The sequence below is a fragment of the Pelodiscus sinensis genome, chromosome 1 (genome assembly GCF_052426305.1).
Source record: "Pelodiscus sinensis isolate ZL-2025 chromosome 1, ASM5242630v1, whole genome shotgun sequence".
In the NCBI taxonomy this organism is placed as follows: Eukaryota; Metazoa; Chordata; order Testudines; family Trionychidae; genus Pelodiscus; species Pelodiscus sinensis.
The window spans coordinates 160,299,171-160,320,943 of NC_143052.1; the positions used below are offsets into that span (position 1 = coordinate 160,299,171).

General features: G+C 39.9%; 1 protein-coding gene across 2 annotated transcripts in view; it reads right to left on the reverse strand.

Annotated features, from left to right (window-relative positions):
• The window catches only part of HJURP (Holliday junction recognition protein), a 42,202-nt gene that overhangs the window by 666 nt on the left and 19,763 nt on the right, over window positions 1-21,773 (reverse strand). For both annotated transcript variants that reach the window (XM_075908304.2, XM_075908300.2), the window contains exons 6-12: window positions 17,038-17,095; window positions 13,712-13,773; window positions 10,747-10,857; window positions 9,235-9,316; window positions 5,774-7,266; window positions 5,057-5,120; window positions 2,309-2,396 (exon numbers count right to left, since the gene is read on the reverse strand). In XM_075908304.2, the coding sequence (XP_075764419.1) occupies window positions 2,309-2,396; window positions 5,057-5,120; window positions 5,774-7,266; window positions 9,235-9,316; window positions 10,747-10,857; window positions 13,712-13,773; window positions 17,038-17,095 (1,958 nt within the window). The remainder of the gene's footprint in view (window positions 1-2,308; window positions 2,397-5,056; window positions 5,121-5,773; window positions 7,267-9,234; window positions 9,317-10,746; window positions 10,858-13,711; window positions 13,774-17,037; window positions 17,096-21,773) is intronic.

The following is a 21,773-nucleotide window of genomic DNA, read 5'->3' on the forward strand; positions in this document are numbered from 1 at the left end:
AAAGTTAAAAACCATCCGTGCTAGTTGAAACTCCAAAAGTACAGAACAGAAGCTGAAAGTCAAAGCAAAAATGAGCCTAATATAGGAATTCCCACACCTACCCAAGTGCAGAAAATCCCTTATTTTTCTGTTGTACCAATGCCTTAACACGAATTAAATGAAATCTGTTTTAACATAGTTGTGTTTTTAAAAATTGTAACCTGTCTATTTCATACATGTAACTATAGTGCCCTACACAGGTAAAAAATTTATATCCTTATCCACAAAAATGGGTCGCGGATGTCTACAGCAATGTTCACAGATATAAAGTGGATATCTGTGGATTTCCGGAGCCTGTGTATAACATAAATTGAAGTTTTGCTCTAGTGGAGCAAATACAGAATTCTTCCACTCATCTGCTTTTCATTTTTCCCCCCTCAGGAATTTTAGGATTGGCAGCTTATTTAAAATTGTTGTAAACTAATCCACTTTGATCACACCCTCAAGTGGTCCAACCCAATACAGTCTGAGCCAACAATTCATACAGATGTGTAATAAATCTGCTAGTTATTGACCTTTCCTTCTCTGAAGTTGATCCTTTTTAATTAGCTTCTAGCTGGTGGCTGCCAAAGCAAAAATCTTTCCCCACACAAGAGGATTTATCTAGTTCTTCCCCTGCTGTTGATTAAAAAATACAGCTGCTTTTCTATCTACTTGACTAAGATTCTGAAGACTTCAAGAATGCTTAGGACAAGTTCAATTTCCAGGATGTTTACTGCAGTCATCTTAGACTTCTAAAGCTATCATAATGCTGGCTTGAGGAACCTCTCCGAATCTTAATTCTGGTTACACAAATGCACAGTCACTGATTTTTCAATTAAGGAACACGTTTACTATTCCAGATAGGTTAGCAATGGAAAACTCAATAATACTTTTCACATGGAGCCTGTTCCTTGTATGCACAAAGAATCATATATAAAGACTGACCTCAACCAGAGAGATTCCATACTTAAATTTTACAAAATTAACACTGCAAGCAGTTTAAGCAGGAGAGGAAATGAAACTGCAGAAACACACACGGCCAACCAACTACATTTTTTGTATACTTTATGTGTTAGGGAAATTTTCTGAAAGTACATCTTTTATTTTTTTTTTATATGGTGTATTCTGTTACCTATAAAGTTCTATTAGTTCTGAGTTTAACTAACTAAGGCTGAGGGAGGTGAGGTTTCAAAAACCTATGTTACCTTGACCTATTCTTAAAATCACAAGTTAAAACTATTTGTCAACTGGAAAGCTAATATTATATCTGTTCCTAGCCTTACCATGACAAAAGAAGTCAAAACCTGAACCTGTCAGTGTACTAAAGTTCTTAACTCTGGGTCTCAAAAGAAATTTTTTATAAGGACAGGATTTAGGGAAAAACACATTTAATGAGAAGAGAAGCAAATTCTATGGTATGTTTCAAAACGATTTCAGATGTCCACTAGTTATATCTGTAGATTGAAATGTTAGTAGTGCTCTTTCTATAAATGGGAAAAACAGACAAGATGTCATCAATACGTGATAGATGAAATTTATCACACGAACATGATCATATATACCAGAGAAGGGCAACCAAGAATAGCAAGTAGGCTGCAGAAGTTACCCTTCATCTCAATGGGCTGCATGACCAGTGGTGGGCAACCTGCAGCCTGTAGGTGACTGGGGTTCTACCTGAAGTCCACGTATCTTCTCTCTGCTCCCTTCTCCCACATGCCTCTCATGCACTGGAATTCTGCACTTCCTATTTCTTTCCCTTCCTCCCAGCACTTTCAGAGTGCCATGAATCACCTTATTCAAGCTCGGTCTCCCTCTTCCCCATCCCTCTCAGAGCTTGAACAGTGGGGAAGGGGAGCAGACAGGGGGTCTGCAGGCAGAACCCTAGTGGGACGCATGCAGACTGCAGGCTGCCCACCACTGATATATACAGTATGCAAAGAATGCACCATCAATGCCATGTTTTATATTTTATTGCATATGCCATACACATGCACATACATTTAAATAATATATTTTTCTATCACCTATATATACTAACTACACCCTTTAAAGTCTCAGTGTGAAAAATTCCCATGATACAATGAATTACTGGAAGTCCTAAAAATACAGGTTTATATGAAGACCAACATAGTATCATTAACTGTAGTCATAAATCCATAACCTATATATACTTCCACAAAATACCATCTTAAAAAAAAAAGCACAGCATATTTGTAAACTTTTTTTCCTTTACGATAAGATGAACTTATTTTTCTGCTATTTTTGTAACTACTGAAAAGTCACTTGCCTTTGTTGATATTTTTGTGCACTCCTGGATGAGTGATTACTTTGTAATGTCCTGGGGATACTTGCATAGACATTTGCAATCCTGGATTCTGGTGATAAAATTAATGGTGTCATAAGGTTAAGCATTACACTGAGCACCCTAATTAGGTACAGTATATTAAAATACTGGACTATTCTGGTTTTAGGAGCCAGTTCAGAAGAGCAGTTTTGAGTATGAGAAGGAAGCATCAACTTACTTCCATCTGCAAAATATAATGAACTGTCTTTATGTGAAAGCCTCTGGCCAAATTTAAATTTCAAATACAATTTGTATTTTATAACAGCGAACATACTTACGAGTAAAACTAATTTCCTTTAAAGACCTTATAATTTATCAACATTAGTAAGTGATAGAAATATCTTCAATTAGACTTAGGACCACAGAAAGGCATTGCAGGGAGCTTCAAATATAAATTAAGAGAAATAATACAAAAGGACATAAGAGCCTAACAACTCAGAGCAAGCAAGAAATGAGACTCATTTGGGAAAAATGAGACAAAGAAATACTGCTAGCATGCGGGGGTGGGGGGAATTCAATTTGAGAGTGGGGAAAATAATTCAGAACAGAAATTTTCAAAGGGATTGGGAAATGTACAAAGCAAACGCTGAAACTGATGGGACTGGGCAAATGAGAGATCTATTTGCAATGCTATCTTATACCAAAAAAAGCTAGTGCAATTTGCTTACAAAACACCCTATCAGTAGAAAGTTAAGTCCCTTTTCCGTATCGATTGTATGTCATCAGACCTGCATTCAGTTCTGGGACCATTACTAGAATCCCATGCAGATATAAAATCTGGATCTGCATCCAACGGTGATCTCTACACACTGGTCCATGGAAGCGTATATAAAGTAGATATCCAGTTTTGCAGGACTCTAATTATTACTGGATTTATACTAACAGGACAGAATTAAGGAACAGCAACAGGAAATGACTAGGAGGCAGCCACTGTGATTGATTTATAAAGAATTATTAAAACAGTTAAATACTTATTTTGATAGTGACTGTTTAATCAGATATGGACAGAAACACAGCAGCAGGATACAAATAATTTAAATAGTATTAGCACACCACAGATACAAGCAGGACAGGAAAAGGCAGTATATAATAAAAATGTCAATATTTGGCTGAATATCTGAGGGAAACAACAAAAGCTGACAGCAAAAGCTATTTAGACTGAAGAATCCTAAACCCAAAAGATGTGTGGAAGCTCCAACACCTGGGAAATGCAAAGACTAACTACAGAACTGAAAATAATACTCTGAACTGGCAGGGAGATGGACTATAGAACCTCACAGGAATGTTTCATCTCTACTTTCTATACATTTATTCAGTACTGTCTTTCACTTCTAATAACGTTAAAGGAAAAAAGTCCAGCTTGTTTACATACTATTTTCCACTTTTGCTCTTACAGGATTGAAAATATTCCTCTCTCATAGTTATCACTAGGAAATTCTAGGGATGTAAGCCAAGGATGACAAAAGAAAGTAACATCTGAGGTAAACGATGCCTCCTTTGAGACCCAAGGCTGGATCTCTGCCAAACTGTTCTACAAAGGATAAGCTATGGAAAAAAATGTGGTTCCCAAAAATATGAAATTTTATTACTATTACTATGTTGATGATACCAATATAGGTTAACTCTTGCACAGATTTAGACCAAATCTACACCTGGGAAGGCTTTGCTGGTATAAGTGTGCCATACTGGCAAAACACACCAAGGCTTTGTCTACACTGTGCACTTTGCTGGCAGAGGCAATGCAAATGAAGCTCTGATTACCAACTTGTTGCATTTCATTTGCATAATCTATTCCGATCCGCTTTTGCGCAAGGGGGTTTTGTGAAAAAACAAGCAATGCGGACGTTTCCTTTTTGTGAAAAACCTCCTTTTCCCACAAGATCCTTTTGCCTCTCCGGGACAAGCATAAGGATCTTGTGGAAAAAGGGGTTTTTGCGCAAAAACCTCTAGCACACTGGTCCCCAACCTTTTGGGGCTGCCGAGCGCCCGTGGACGCCGCTCACGGGCCGCGAGTCCGGGGGCACTGCACATCCGGTGGTGGGGCCGCGCGTGCACCGCATGCCTGGGGCTGGCATGCGCTGTGACCCCAGGGCAGAGACCACCCATGCATCACGACCCTGTATCAGTGGCCGCCCATGTGCCAGGCGCCCAGGGCCAGCACATGCTGTGACCCCGGGGTAGGGGCCGCCCACGCGCCAGGGGCCAGCACCGCGCTTGTGCGACACACCTGGGGGCGGGGCCAGCCCAGATTGTTTGGCGGGCACACATAAATGGCCCGGCGGGCCCCCGTGGGCAACGCACTGGGGACCCCTGCCCTAGCACGAAAATGTGCAAATGAAGCACGGGAAAATGCTAATCCGCGCTTCATTTGCATAGGCTTGTGCGGCAAAACTCAATGTGTAGCTGTAGCCTCAGGTTATATTATGTACTTGTTGCAACAAGAATATGTACACCGTTTTCAAAAAGCACTGAGATTTTTCAAGTTAAGTGTCCTCATAAGCTTAAGACCGGAGGTTTTATGGCTAATTTAGAGGACCCCCAAAAAAGTGTATTGAATTGTAAATATAGACAACTTTAACTAGGAGAAATACTAATGCAGGTGCAGCTGAAATAAAGAATTAGCAGTCCATCTGACTTTCCTGTAAAAAGTCCTCCCAACTGATAAAATAATTCATACCCTTTGAAACTTACCTTGCACAAAAGTACTTGGACTAACCAGAAAAGTCTGGTTGGAAGATGCATGAAACCCAGAATCCTGAAAATGAAGCACTGAGAAATTAAATCAAACTGAACACTTACAAGCATGTTATAGTTCACAACCTGGGTCAGAACAAGGAAATCAAAACCCTGAATCATAGAACCATAGAGCTGGAAGAGACCTCAGAAGGCCATCAAGTGGCAATCAAGGCCATCAAGCTGCCCAAGGCAGGACCAATCCCAATTAAATCAACCCAGCCAGGGCTTTGTCAAGCTGAGACTAAGGGCCTGATTTAGAACTCTCCCAGGTTAACAGAAATCTAACAAATCCAGGCCGTTAGCTTGTCCAGATCAGTTATCTCACACAGGGCTATGAAGATGATTTAACAATGTTCATACAGTTTGAAATTGTATTCCTTTTAAACTCAATTGCATTTAACTATAATTAAACTAATAATTTTGTTGAAGTATTTTAGGGGCCATATTCTAAGTTAAAGGCAAGTGCAAATTCTCCCAACAAATGGTATTTGGAGGCCGAAGAGCTTAATGCACTTCAAGAATTTCAACCACAGTGGTCAAAAACCTGAAGCAGAAATGCTAGACGGACTTGAAGTTTCTCTTGGGACTAAATCAAATCTTTTCTAAAAAGCTATGATATTTTATCCTTTTGCACACTGTCAACCAAAACCAGCATAGTAAAAGTGTCCTTACAAAGTTTTTAGATGCCTGACTTTGACAATTAGGGCTATCAAATATGCCATCAACAATCCCATCCATGACACTTGAGAAGTCCAAGCCAGTTGTCTGAAGATTATTTTTTCTATGAGGAGTCTGATTACTTGTTTTAGGAAAAACATCTTCAGGTATATTTTTCAGTCTTTTTACAGGTGAAGTTAAAAGATCATCATTGTGGAAATCTGCTATTCTTTTAATTCTGGTAACTGAAGGTAAAGTTCGTACAGGTGAGTTAATTAGAGCATTTACAGTTTCTGACATCTGTATACCTTCATATTTCCTTAAATTTGAAGCTCTCAGAATTGTAGGCAGTTTTAGAAGCCCGTCCGAACATAATCTCTGGTAAACCTTGTCAAATGCACTGTCATATTTTTTACGAGACTTCACCGAATTGAAGAAGTAAGACTTGATTAGTCTCTCTTTTTCTTTAGGATTTGAAAGAGGCTTTGTGAACATCAGAGGTTTCTGAAGTTCTTTGGGGCACAGCTTCTGGTAAAGCTTCTCAAATTCGTCTTCGCATTTCTGGCGAGTCTTGACGGGACTTTGATTTATAGGAAGTGAGGAAAAAGAATGACTGCGCTGCAATGAAACTCCTCCCCTGAAAGTTTTTACTTCAGGATTTCTAATTAATGTACTTGAGGTTTTTACAAGAGAATAGTTAAGTGGTGGAATGGTGTTAGCATCACCATTCACATTATAAGTAGACAAGGGGAACCCTGACATACCACTGAAATCTTTATTGTCAATTTTTTTGTTCCTGATCTCCTTCGTTGGAAAAGGAGATGTTGTGCAACTTACAGAAGAAAAGCATTCCAGAGAAAGTACTTCAGGCAGCTTCCTATTTGGGCTGCCATTTGAGTCATGTAACAATACAGTGGTCTGACAGGGACCCTCAGTTAGAAATGTTTCTTCTGTTCTAACAGTGGTATTTGGAAAAACAGACTTTGAGATGTTTTGGTCTATTCTTTGAATGTATGAATTACCTTCTAAATTTCTAGGCCAATCTATTTCCATTTCACTTGTACTAACACGTGGGCAAGATACCACACCAGACTCATCATTAGTCACATGCTGTGCCTGACATTTACTATCATAAATAAGTTGGTTACTCTCATTTAAATTTTTCCCAACAGGCAATTTATGATCATTACTATGCGTCTCAGGCAGTATAGGCTTCAACTTAGATGTCCTGAACCTTTTTATTCTATCTAAGGTGACATTAAGCTTTGATTTTTTAGGAAGCCATTCTCTGTATTTGTAGTGTCTGATTATGGACTCAGCTGCTTTTCTTCGAGAGTGTTTGTTCATCAACTTGCTAAGTATCTCCACCATTCCTGGATACAAATCTGCAAGCGTAACGTTGTTCCAGGAACATTCTTCATCTGCAGATTGGTACTCTTCCATGAAGCTATCATATCCCGATTCATTTTTTTCCAGTAAAGATATGTGTTTTGGTATAGTTATTTCATCTGACAAAGTAAAACAAAAACAGAAACATATAGCATGAGATATCTGGATGCAGGAGTACATTTCCAGACTAGTTTTCTTTTTGAAACCATTAGCTTGGTTATGCATTAGGCCAAATAAAATTATACACAACAGTGATTAGAAACTTCTAGTGATGTATTAATTGCACAGAATATGCATAATTCTATATGTCAGATGGTGCAAATATTGTTGCAGTGTTGATCTACATGTGCTGTTAATAAAGCTTTTCAAGGATGGCCGTTGGACAAGTACATTTTATTAAAATTTCATGAATGTTTGTCCGAGACTATAACAGACAGCAGAAAACATCTTGGAGTACAAGTTCTTCTAGGGCATAAATGAGCTTTGTTCAAAAAGGACTTTTTGCAACAACAACAGTAAGTACAACACTTACTAGTGAACGAACGTTAGCTCAAAATGTTTCATTGCCCTCATACCAAATCTGCAATAATGACTGGGAAGCCAATGTGAATTTCTTAGCAAGCAAAGACAAAAATGTCATAAAATAGACTATATTCATTTGACTATTATAATTTAAAAACAATATTGTAATGAACTAGGGGGCTTTGCCCCCTGCTTGCTAACCCCTCTGTCATGAGGATAGGCAATCCTGGCTCTCCCCCTCTGGCCACAAGGGAGGGCTGGGCTGCAGCCATGCCAGTCAGGGTCCCTTCTCCCGCCCCCTGCTGCTCCAGCCCCCGCCCCTTTTCACCAGCCTGGACCCCCCTTCTCCTCCCTGCTGCGCCCCCTCTATCCTCCTCCAACCAGGGTCCCCTTTTTCCTTCCCCCGTCCTTTTCCCCCCATCCACCAACCAGGGCCCTCACCGTGGCCTAATAGTAACTCCAGCAGTAACTCTGACTCCCAGGTCCGGTTTTCCCTCGCCCACCAGGAGGGCCTGGACCTGAGCCTCACTGGTTCAGTTTTCCCACCGGGAGGGGCCAGGCTCCAGCTGCACCAGATCCAGCTTTCCCTCTGACCACTGGAAAGGGGGGTGGGTGAGGAATGTTTCTATGGGATGCAGAGTGACGTGATGACATCATTCTGTCGTCCCACAGGAAAAATTTTTATAGGTATAGTAAGATAACATACTAAGTTACAAAGTATTTTGAAGTATTTGCCATAAAAGTAACAGACTATCAAATGGCAGCACTCCACTCCTAACTCCATGTGAAATAGGAAAAAGACTACTGATTTGGGGGTAAATCACAATCTGGGTATCAGCAATGTGTAAATTAACAAAGTTCAATTGTAGAATGAAACCAAGGGCACAGTCTTATGTAGAGTTTTTAAATGTTATGTTTCCTTAAAGAAGTACAGTGATTTTCTCTAAACATCAACTTTTGTCCGACAACTTTTGCCCACGTTTTGTAATTAGAAACTCAAGTCCAAAAAATGTGGAAAGAGCAAGAAGACTGTCCATAGTCCCAGGACATTATGTACCACAAGGAAATTATTTTCAAAGGCACAAAGGCAATTAGATGCCCATTAATCACCCTGTCTTAAACATTAGGGAATAGAATGGTTGGTTATCTGATAGCAACAACTATTTAGATGTGAAAATTATGTGGAAGCAGTAAATCCTTCTTGAAAAGAGCACCAGATTTCAATGCAAGTTTGTCCCCATCTAAAGATTGCAAAAATCAGGCCTATTATCTTCACAATGTTCCTGAACAAGGACATATTGTACAGCAATTACTGCCAAACAGAAGACACCCATGAGACTGTGGGGTTTTAAATGCATCTTTTCTCTCTATTTTAGAATAGAGGAGTTCATTTATGAGAGATAGCTCTGTTTTTTAATGTTTAAAATACACCTGTGGCAAAACATTGACAATGGCCCTATATGTTTCTTAAGAAATCAAACTGTTATCTTTATGTTCAGGTGAACACACTTTTCTGAAATTTAAATAATTTTTTTTAAATATCTACAGTTCTGTGTCGTACTCACCAACTGGAGATTTAGTCATATCCATCCGATCTTTCCATGGAAATGTTATATGAAAACTCTCTGATTTTTCTCTAGGTGCAACCTGAAAAGTCCCACACAACTCATTTAGTAAGTTATGTTTATATTAGAGTGACACCCACGCTCCATTCAGGATTGTGGTTCCATTGTGCAAAAGACAAGAACCATACTCTGAAGAGCTCAGTAAAACAAAGGAAATGTCGTACTTAAGATTTGCTTTTGCGTCAGTTACAGTTACAGGATGTTTTATGACACAAAGCAACAGATACAAACCTCGAGAAAAACGACATTTGGCAAAATATTCGAACTCATATTTATAATTTTAAATTAAGCATTTATTTTCTAAATATTTAAATTCATTGCCATTTATAAAAGAACACAGGTCTGAACACTGTAGGCACCTCTGAGAAATATAATTAAAAAAAACCAACATACACACACACACACACACACGCCCCATATGATACAGAATTACTATGTAACCATGCAGTTCCCTTCTTTCTTCAATTTCTTATTTTCCATGAAAATCAAGCCCAAAAATATTTGCTTCTCTAGACAGTCTATTCAAATGAATGTTAGCAATTAGCACAATGACAGGAAAACAATTTATAATGGAAGAGAGTACTTAAATGATTATTGTTCAGTTTCTTTGAATCATCCCCCAATATTTCAAAGCCATCAGGATAATGCTTTCCAGTGGGCAAAAGCCAATCAAAACCAAAAACCAACCAACCAACTAACCAACCAAAATAAAATTTCAAGTGACAGTCAGCAAAGAAAAATAACTTGATGGTCTCCGGGAGGCAATTTTAATAAAAAGCCCATCACTATTGCATAGTGGCAACTATAACCTATGTTGAATGAAAAAAAATAATCAGGGATACTAAAGACAATATTTGAAAGTCTGAAAGAATGTTACACAAATGAGCCAGTTCAGTGATGAATGTACTTGGCAAATACTGACACCGTGCCTTAGTTCAGCAGCCAAAAACAGGGCTTAATAAACCAAGATAGCTAGTTCTCGGAGCATATCACTGATCTCCAAACCAAAACAGCTATTCAAATGCTTTTAAGACAATAAGATGTTCCATCTTCAAGGAAGTCACACTATTTTTCACTAAGAAGATTTGGATTGTCTCTAGCAAAGGCAAACCAATCAATAGTTTGGCTATGTCAGGTTGAATTTCTGTCAGCCAGGACTCTCTGTCAGGCAACATCCATAGTCTACCAGGACCATGGATGTTGCCAGACTAGAGAGCCCGTGGACCAGAATGCACTATGAGCCCCAGGACAGCAGAGCCCTCTGATGTACCCTGAGAGAGTCCTGAGTACATCAGCAGCGGGATAGAATTGACCTCTCTTGGTCTGGCAAATTCCCTCATTCAGGACCGATTAGGTCCTGAAGGTGCCAGACCAGGGAGGTCCAATCTGTAGTTTCAAGAGATCAAGCTTTAAGTATTGAATGAATTCTAACAAATCAAGCAGATGCATTACCATAATCCATTTAGGGATCTTTCTTTCGTCATCTTGTACTATCACGTCCACACGAACTCTGACTTTCTCTCTCCTTTCCAACTCAGAAGGGTTTACAAGTGTAACTTCCTCCTTTTATTCACAGAAGGAAAAAAAAAGTCAAATGCAAGATCCACAACAACAAAATATTTTCACAGTATGAGTTAGTAATAGAAAGATTCACAAAACATTCAAATACATTTGAAGTCCCTATGGCTTCAAATACTTGAAGACAAACAACAAAAGATTGGTTAAAACACAAGAGTATAAATATTGACCAATAAAGACATACCTAATCAGGTCATTGCATTTCAAATAAACAATGTTTATTCTGAAAGCCAGACACAGCGCAGTATAAAATGTTCAGTAACTATAACCTAACTTTTTCATTATTTTATATATTTTCTCTGTGTTAAGGGCAAATATGTAGTTATGTTCATATTAGAAGAATGTTTAAATAGCTATAGGAAATTAGAAATTCAGTCACCTCCTATGTCCTTTGGAGACGTGAACTTGTGATACGTGAATAGCCTAAAAGGAAGCCCATACCACTCCAGCAACTTCTCAGCAGAAGTTTTCCAGCAAACTTTCTTCACTTCTATTTCTTTATTTTTAAATGGCCAACGTTTGAAAATATTTAGGGAAAGGTACTTGTTGAGTGGTAAAAAATAGTAGACTGTTACTCTGAACTCCTATGGTCTTATCGTAGATATAGATCACTGACTGGTTGGGTACCTTAGACCATGTCTTCACTTCCTGGAAGATTGATGCTACAGTGGTTGATCATCTAGAGTTCAATTTAGTGGGTCTAATAAAGACCTGCTAAATTGAATGCTGAACACACCTGCAGGAACTCCTACTCCTTACAGGAGAAAGGAAAGTCAACAGGAGCATTTCTCCTGTTGACCTCCTGCTGCGAGGATGAAACTGAAGCTCAGCTTAAGGTACGGTGACTCCAGATATGTTTTATATAGCTAGAATTGAGTACCTTAATCTGGCCTTCCCCTGTAGAATGGACCTGGCCTCTGGCAAGTTAACCTCTGTACAGGCAGTCCCAGGGTTACATGGATCTGACTTACATCGGATCCCTACTTACAAACGGGGTGAGGCAACCCCGCATTAGCTGCTTCCCCACAGCAGACCAGGGAGACGCGAAGCTAGCACACCCCTCCAGCAGACCAGGGAGACGCGGAGCGGCTTTTCTCAGCAGACACCTCAGCTTGAGAATAAAGGACTGAGGGAAGTGAGGTGTGGGAGAATAAAACTGAGCTCTGGAGTAATGTTTGGCTAGAGTTTCCCCTACAATATGTACCAGTTCCGACTTACATACAAATTCAACTTAAGAACAAACCTACAGTCCCTATCTTGTACGTAACCCGGGGACTGCCTGTATATCAGAGTGCTCATCTGTAAAAAAGATTAATAGTACTGAAAAACACTCAGACAAAATTTCATAAAGTTGCGATGCATTGGGTGCAAATCACAACAAAAAATGCTAACTATTGTATACCAACAAATGAGATGCAAAGGACAGTCCATACTCCTATATAAAAATGAGATTTGACTCCATTCTTTTTGCCCTACTAGATTATACATTATATTCAACTAATCCATTTTCCTGTCTGTAACTGTGGACCAAACCAGATGCTTGACAAAAAAGCGTCAGAACCCCACAGTTGGCCAATGTAGAGCCATCTGCTCCCCTGCATTAGGTCTTATCCTGGTCTCTAATAGTTAAAAGATAGCCTTAACATTGAGATATATGATTTTACACGTCTTTAACCTTTTTTATTATTAAAACAACTCCTGATAGTCTTGATATCCATATGCAATCTCTTTTTGATTTTGCTAAATTCTTGACCTCAAATTTGGAGAGCAAGGTATTTCAGTCTAATTATGCAATGCATTAATTTGAATTTGCCACGAAATGGCCTTTGTTTCTGTGTTAAGAGACAAGGAAAACTAATTTCTAATCTACTGCCTCTTTTTATTTATTTTATAAATGTTTATATTCTCTTATTCAATCCTTTTCTAAAGTGAACAATCCCCATCTGCTTTATCTCATCAGATGAGTTTTTCATGCCCTTGATTTGAACCCACTAACCCTGCAACATCCCTTCCTTGCCAGTCTCTGAACCTATTAATTCTGCAATTTCTTTTTAGAGATACCAGTGACCAGTACTGCAGACAGTATTTCAGAGGACACACCATTTATTTATATAGAAACATTATACTATTCTCTATCCCACACCTTATGTAGCTAACATCATTTGCTAACAGATCTGCATTGACCTGAGGTCTTCATAGAGCCATCTGACATCCCTGTCCCTTTTTTGAGTCAACAGTGACTTCAGAAACATGTAAAATGTTTTGAGCAGTTCATTTTTCCCCATCCAATGTATGTTACTTTGCATGTCTGAACACTGAACTTAATTTGCCATCTTATTGTACTTGTATTGCTTGATTGGGTCTCTCAAATTCCTCACAGTCTTCTCTGGGACTAAAAACCTTGAACTGCTTATTTGAAATGGCTGGGTTAGCATCAGTCCAGATCACAAATGCACAGAAAGTGTTTAATATTATTTAATACCCTTGTAAGTAGCCTCGGGTCTGAACAAGAACGGAAAATGAACCACCTTCCCAGCTCATGGGAAGCCGACTGCCCCCTCCATGTGTAACCCCTGAAATGTTCAGCAGTTACACATTTACTTAAACACATTTTAACATCCCTAATAGACAATATAGTGGTGGAGAAGAAAGTTGTATTTATATAGTGCTTGCTGCTACCCAGGCTGTAAATGACCTGCAAATGAACAGGGATTAAGTGTTTGTAGGTATAAGTCCGGAACCTGTTACCTACACAGAATCCACATAAAAATATTTTAAATTAAAAAATCCAATCCCTTAAACTGAATGCAAAAATATAAGAATCAGAATTGTTTTTTACCTTCAGATTAACATTTTCAAATTTTCTTCTTATCGAAACCAAATCGCCTTCACTTTCTGTATCTACAATTTGAAGTTAAAAATTACATAAATTCCAATTAATCCAATATATTTATTTTTCTGGGAATGACTTTCAACTGATACTATCAACACGATATTGGTCAAAAAGTAACATCTTACAAAAATACAATTTTTACAAACCCCCGAAGAAGTGTTTCCCTGTATTTTTTAATTAAAATCTCTCTGAAAGTCCGTGGGACCTGGGCTCCTAAGCCACTTTTGAAAAACCAGGTAGCTAGAGCTCTTTGAGATGGACTATGTATATTCACTGCAGACTTAATTCCTTCTGTTTTCCTCAATTAAGATTTCTTTAGGACTCTGAAGATGCAGGAAGGTTAACAAGAGTATGAACAACTCTTAAAAGCTGGCTCATTGTGCACACCAGCTCACCAGATAAGTTAACCTTCCTGTCTTCCTTCAAATGTCCTTGGCATATTCACACTCATGGGCACTCAATGCCCTATTCAGTGTTCAGGGAACATTCTAGCCTTACCTAATCCTGCACTAATGGATCTGAGGTCTCTCTCTCTCTCTCTGGTCAAATTAGTTACAAAGGGTTTTTTTTTTTTATCCCATGCTATCTTTGTTGGATTCAAGATAGGCAGATCCAATGATTTTCCCTGTGATTTAGCTCTTCGCTCAGAGGCAGACACTGACAGAATTGAAAGTGCTTTACAGTTGAATCAAATAACTTGGGAGCTGACTGCATAGCATTTTTGTAATTAGATCCCAGAACGGAGTCCAGTGCTTTTTATACTGTTGAAATTTTGGTCTCAGAAGACCACAACTTTCCACAATCAGTACTGGTCTTTTTGCAATATTGAATCCCTTTGAGGCATTGGATCTGAGGGGCAGCTTTGTGAAGCAATAGGGATTTGTCTGTTGTTGCACCTTGCATCAGTCAGTGTAAGCATGTTACAGACAGAGTATTTATACAATTATCTAGTATGAACATCCAATGCCAGGAATACTGCTAGACACCTTTAAAGCCAATTCTTTTCACCTTTGAATCCACCATGGAACCAGTAATGAGTAAACTTAATGGAGACTTTGATTCTAAGAACAAACTTTCCTTAAATTACTAACACCAGCTATAAAACAAGTAAACTATACTCAGTCCTAGTTTACGCTACATCTTCCCCTGTTGATGTAATCTACACACCTTCAGCTACATGTATATAGCTTAACATATAGTGCAGCTGAAGTCCACATAGGGTATGTCTACACTTGCACCCTAGTTCAAACAAGAGATACAAATGCAGGCATTTGAAATTGCTAATGAAGCGGGGATTTAAATATCCCGCACTTAATTAGCATGATCTCGCCAGCGCGCTAGTTCGAATCACAGCCGATTTGAACCAGGAAGTGGGTGCTGGGACGCATTAGCTCGAACTAAACCCCTTGGTTTGAACTAATGCGTCCCAGCGCGCACTTCCTGGTTCGAATCGGCTGTGATTCGAACTAGTGCGCCAGCGAGATCATGCTAATGAAGCGCGGGATATTTAAATCCCCGCTTCATAAGCAATTTCAAATGCCTGCATTTGCATCCCTCGATCAAACTAGGGTGTAAGTGTAGACATACCCATACTTATCATGGATCTTCCACACAATACGGTTGCGGGGGTTGCTCTCCTGTAGACTCCAGCTACTCTTCTCATCCCGATGGAGTAGCAGAGTCAACACAAGAGAGTGCTCGGAGGTCTATTTTTCACATCTAGGCAGACATGATAAATCAACCAGTGGTGGATTGATCACAGCAGTATCGATCCTCCGTCTAGTATAGTCAAGCCTTCAGATAATACACTAAGTGAGGATCTGTATTAATTGAGGTTTACATCCATCTGATGCTGCAGTGGAAAGAAACGGAGTCTACGGAGGGTGCCATGCCTCCTTTTAAAGTCTTGCTCTCAGAACTTTAGAGAATTCAGACAAATAGGAGGTGGCACAAATATTTTAACTGGCCTTACTATAAGAATTTTCCCAGCATTTGTGCTAGAGCCATAACATCCCATGAGTTTGAATATGCTCAGGAGACATAGATAAGGACATTTACAAATTAATGTGACTGTCCTTTTAATTTACAGAAATGCCACATCTTGCAATAGTTGCTTTTCATGGATAGATAAATGCAGATGGTCATTTTAAGAAATAAGTTATGAAATGGTTATGGAGAAGCTTGATTTTTAACAATTATGCTAGAGAAATTATGTAACAACTAATCAAACTGCATTGTGTTACGAGTTATAAGGAGAATATAGATTACCAACCACTTACATAAAGATTTGTACTTCTGAGTACTCTCACAAGTAGAAAAAAAAAATCTCATTTGAAGTTTTGTGAGGGCTTCAAATAACTGTTCCGCATGACAACAGTACTAATTCAGGGTACAGCTGGACTGAGGGGGTTTCTCAGGACACCAGAGGTAACCCAAAAAAACTCCGCTGCGTCCAGGGAGTGCGTTTGCTCTTCCACTTTTTTTTTTGCGAAGAGCAAATGCGCTCTTTTGGAAACCCACGTATTCCTCGTTCCATGAGGAAGAAGAGGGCTTTCGAAAGAGGGCTTTTTTCCAAAAATTGGCCAAGTCTAGACTGGCCAAATTTCGAAAAAGCATCTTCCGACAAAAGTATCCGAAAAAGATTTGCAGTATCATGACCATAAGTTAGTAATGACCAAAATGGAGACTGACACATCAGTTGCAAGACTTCTTATCTCTCTTGCAGACATACAATGTCTCAGTTCAATGCCCTCACTTGCATGCCCATTACACTTCATGTTTTCTTGTGCAAACGTCTTATGCACGATGTTGATACAAAAAAACCAAACGAACCTCCCACCACAAACAAACAACCATTCATTTCTACTTTACACTACAAGTTTTCATTCATTCTTTCCATATTGATTTATAGAGATGGCAGACATGTAAATGAACCTATTTCATACATAGATAAAATATGTGGGTGAGGTAATATCTTTATTAGTGAGAAACAAACAAGATTTTGAGCTTACACAGAGCTCTTCTTGACTTTAATACCAGTCACTTCTGAGCTAATCAACAAAAGAAATATTGAACTGGTCAGCATTAGAAATATTTCAATGTCTCATATGGTCCCATGTCAATACTTTCATTACATGATAGGAGTGTTAAAAACAGAATCAAATTAATCCATTATTTTAATTTTTTTGGGGAAAATGGCAACTAACAGGACTCTCATATATTTACATAAACAAATATTAATAGCAAGACTGATAATTTTTTTTAAGACTTACCTGTGTCAACAACTTGAATCTCTCCATGAGAGTCTGTAGAAGATTTCCTAGCAGGTTGCTTGAAATAAACACACACATGAACATAGTCACAAGAACTAGTAGAGGTTTAGCTCTAGTAATGTGGACTATTCAACTTCCCACTGTCATTAGTGCCACTGCTACTGCTGAAAGCCTATTTCTCTTCTGAAAACGAGTGTGTCAAAATGGCATCTTAATCAACAAAATTGCTCTTAAAGCCTATTCTTGACTCTCCACTGAATACTCAAATTTGACTATAATTTTCCTCCTTTTATCCCAGGAGAGTCAACATTATAGTGGGAGGAAGCTAGTGTCTACTCTGGTTATACATTATAGTGTAACAGCACCAAAATGATGTAATAGTGGGGGACCGATTATTTTAATACAGGTTTAACTTCTCTATATCAGCACTCTGAGGTCCAGCAATGTCCATGGTCCAGAATGATTTCAGATAGCCAGATGTTCACTTATAACTGTGGCCAACTCTGTGCGGTCCCATAAAGTTTGTTTACAGCCACCAGTCTAGGCTTTCCGTGTTCTGTGCAGTTATTAGGGATGTTAAATTTAGATTATAGACAAATTGAGTAGTTGATGGGTTTTCACCTGCTGGGCTCTTGCTATGGTTTAAAAGCAGAAGTCCCATAGGAAGTGTAGGGCTTCCTTCTGAAACATACAAGAGTCCCAGTGGGGATCTTGTACATTTCAAAAGTAAGCCCCGCAGGGAGCATGGGACCCCTATGGCCTCGTGCTCCTGGCGGGGCCTCACCCTTTGAAATGTACAAGAGTCCCAATGGGTTCTTGTACAATTCAAAAGCAGAACCTAGCGTGGCGCCTGCAGGGCACTACCCCACTGGCCTCGCCCTCCCTGTGGCACCTGAGCTTTTGAAATGTACAAGAGCCCCACCGGGGCTCTTGTACATTTCAAAAGCAGAACTGCAGCAGAAGTGGTGCAAGCGGAGACTGCTTCAGTCCCCACTCGCGCCGTTTCCCATGTGCCTCTTATCTCCCCTGTCCCCTGACTGGGAGGAACCAGCTTTTAAGCAGGCTTCCCCCCCCCCCCCCCCCAGCATTGGCTCCTGTTCCCCGCCCCATTACTGCATCTCTCTGATAGAGGCAGCAAGGGGGTGTGGGGCGCGAACGACTAGTCACATCACTAGTCAACTATATGATAAGCTTCTGCCCAATAAGCAGTGGAATGTTGGTAATGCTGCTAGACAATTTTGACCTCCCCATGATACAGCAAAATATTTGGTTCAACACCTGTCAGGTCTTGAGGTTGCCTGACTAGAGGTTCAATGTGTAGAAGAGTTAAGTTAATTTTGTTTGCCATATCTTTATTATAGGAAATCCATGAGCCAAAAAGAATCTAGCTTGAGTTTCAAATTTCATGTTGAGTTTGTAGGGCTTGCAATTGGGGGAGAGGGGGATTACAACCACCTGATTTCAAAGTTGTACTACACTTTGAGGAGAATACCAGAGGAGAATACCATGTCTACTTGTTAATTTCATGTTGAAATAGGGCTCCACCAAAGACTAAGTCTTTTATATTGCAGAAATCAACAGGTACCGTGAATGAAAATGGAGAGAGGCTTCACTCTTGTGTTCTCATTGCTCTATCATTGTTTGTCTTTTCCTAACTGACGTTGGCATTAAGGTCTCCCATGAACAGTTAGGTCATGGTGTGGTACTTTCTAACTCTGCCTATAATGTAAAGTAGAATTTGTCCTTTACTTCTTCATCACTGTTGGCACATAGAACTGAATCAGACTGCTATTACTGTGTTTCCCTTTCAGTCTGGCTCTCATAAATCTGCTGTTTCTGGACTTCCACTCAAGCAGGGAATGCTTCATTCCCTTCTTCAAAAGGATGGTAACAGGCTCATGGTATTGTTCATAATCCCATTCAGAACTGTTAATCTTCCTAATCCCATACTGCTGTTCTCGCTAACACCCCTGGATGTGTAAGATGTTACATCTCATTCTCATCTGTGAACTGAGCTAGCTTCCCTGTTTCATACATTATCTTCACATTATCTTCAAACAAGTTTGGATATTGTCTTAGTATTGAGCACTACAGTTTTTGTGCAAGTAGCTTCCTTTTGACTGGCTACTCCTCCACAGAAAAATCTGGCATAGCTGAACATATCAGGATCAAAAAACAACCTACCGACGTGGATTTATGGGGATTGTTAGAGCATGCAAGCTGTTATGACCTGGCATGGACACCAGAGAACACTGTTCTCCAAACATTAAGGATAAGAACAGGACTGACCATGAAATAATCAAATGGCGATGCTCAAAGACAAATCTGAAAGTGAGAAGGAGTACAGATGTTGGAAGTGACTGCCACCTTATGACAGCCTCCATCAAGCTAAAACTGGTAAATTTGGCTCCACCAAACAAGGGACATAGACAAGCCAGTCTTCCGAAATACAGAAAGCATTCATTCTGCAGTTACAGAACAGGTGTCAGGCACTTGCGGACCTTGATGAAGAGAAGGTGAGTGGAGATGAGGAGATCAACAAGAAGTCAGACAAAGTAATAGCGATTTATAAACAGAGAAGAAAAGCCTGTCTACGCTACAGGCAGTAGAGATGGAAGAAGTGAATTATGCTGAACATATGGAACACCATGGAAACCAGATGAGCCCTGAAGAAAAAAAATTTAGATACAAAATCCCAGAAGATGAAGGCATATAAACCGTATAGCAAGGCACACTGTGAAGTCAGATGCCTTGTGAGAATGGACAAGTGACATTATATTGATAATATGGCAACACAAGCAGAAGATGCAGATGGTGGTGGTGGACAAGGAACTGTCTACAAAAGAATGCAGCTTATCCATCGTAAACCATTAATACCCACAAACATTCATCAGGGACAACAAAGCCATCTAAAAGCAAAAAACCCCCACAAAACACATCATTTCATACAATTGCAGAAGCTACCTAAAGAGGCAGCAATCATTCAGGAGGCAGAAAATTTTGGTATCAACACAGACATCCCAACTAAAGAAGAGATCATTCAAGCCATCAAATCCTTAAAAAATGGGAAAGCTCCTAGAAAGGATAACTTGAATGCAGATTTGTTCAAAGTGAATGCTGAGTTAGCAGCATCTATCCCAGTCCCTCTATTTACATCAGTCTGGTAAAGGGAAAAAATGCCAGATCAATAGGATTATAGTGAAGATACAAAAGAAAGGAACTCTGAGGCTGTGTCTACACTACACAGTTCTATAGGAAAAAGATATCTTTTTCCGATTCTTTTTTCGGAAGAGGCTTTTCCAACATTTGGCCTGTCTACACTGGGCCAAATGTTGGAAAAAAAAACCCTCTCTCGAAACATCCCTTCTTCCTTGTAAAATGAGGTTTAACAGGGATGTTGAAAAAATCTGTGTGCTTTTCTGAAGAGGCAGTTGATAGCATTCTCAGAAAAAAGCAAGTCAGTTTTTGGAACTGGTGTGAATGCACAGACCAGATCTTCACTCTACAAAACATAATAGAAGAGTTATTCACCTGGTGCAGTAATGTGTTCTTCGAGATATGCATCCCTGTGGGTGCTCCACTGAAGGTGTCAGGCTCATCCCAGCGCTGCAGTCCAGAGAATCTTCATCAGCAGTAGCCCAGCCGGACCGTGCATGCGCGCGTGTTGTCTCGCACCATTCACACCCTTTCGTGCGAGCGCGGTCCGTCCCAGTCAGTTCCTCCTAGCCGGGAGTGTCTGAAAAAGATAAAAACTGTAGCTCCGAAGCAGGGCAGGACGCGGAGCACCAACGGGAAAACACATCTCGAAGAACAGACGTTACTGCACCAGGTGAGTACCTCTCTCTTCTTCGAGTAGTGTCCCCGTGGGTGCTCCACTGAAGGTGACTACATAGCAGTCGTCCATTGCTATTCATGTGCTTTGGACTCATGGTCTCTGTGCTGTGGATAGGACTGTTTGGGCCACTGAATAATCGTTCTTCAGTATTTTCACGAGGATGTAATGTCTGGCGAAGGTAAGAGCAGAGGACCAGGTTGCTGCACGGCATATATCCTGTAGTGGTATGCCCTTAAGGTAAGCTATGGATGTGGCCATCCCTCTAGTGGAATGGGCTCGTGGTCAGTGAGGTAGAGATCTATTGCGCAAGACATAGCATTGTGTAATGCAAGAGACGATCAAGTCGGAAATGCGCTGTGCAGAGAGCTGTTGGCCTTTTGAACCTTTTGCTGTAGATAAGAAAAGACGCTGTGACTTTCTGAAAACGCATTTTCTTTCAAGATAAAAGGCCAGTGCTCTTCTGATGTCCAGTGTATGCAATCGTGACTCTTCCGCGATAGAATGAGGTTTCGGGTAAAAGGTCGGCAGAGTTACGGTTCGTTTATATAAAAGACCGAGTTCACTTTTGGTAAAAAGAGAGGGTGAATGTGAAGCACTACCCCGTGTTCGGTGAATAATGTGTAGGGCAGATCAGCAGAGAGAGCCGCTAATTCGCTCACCTGTCGTGCCGAAGTTATGGCAAGCAAGAACACCACCTTCATAGTGAGCATGTGGAGATCGCATGTCACAAGTGGCTGGGACGAGGGAGGGAGTTATGGTGTCCAGAACCAGACCTAGGTCCCATGGTTCTGGAAGAATCCTGTGAGTGAGGTACAGATTTACAAGCCCCTTTAAAAATATTTTGGTTAATGGGTGAGCAAATACTGAATGATCTTCGATAGGAGGTCAGAAGGCTGAGATT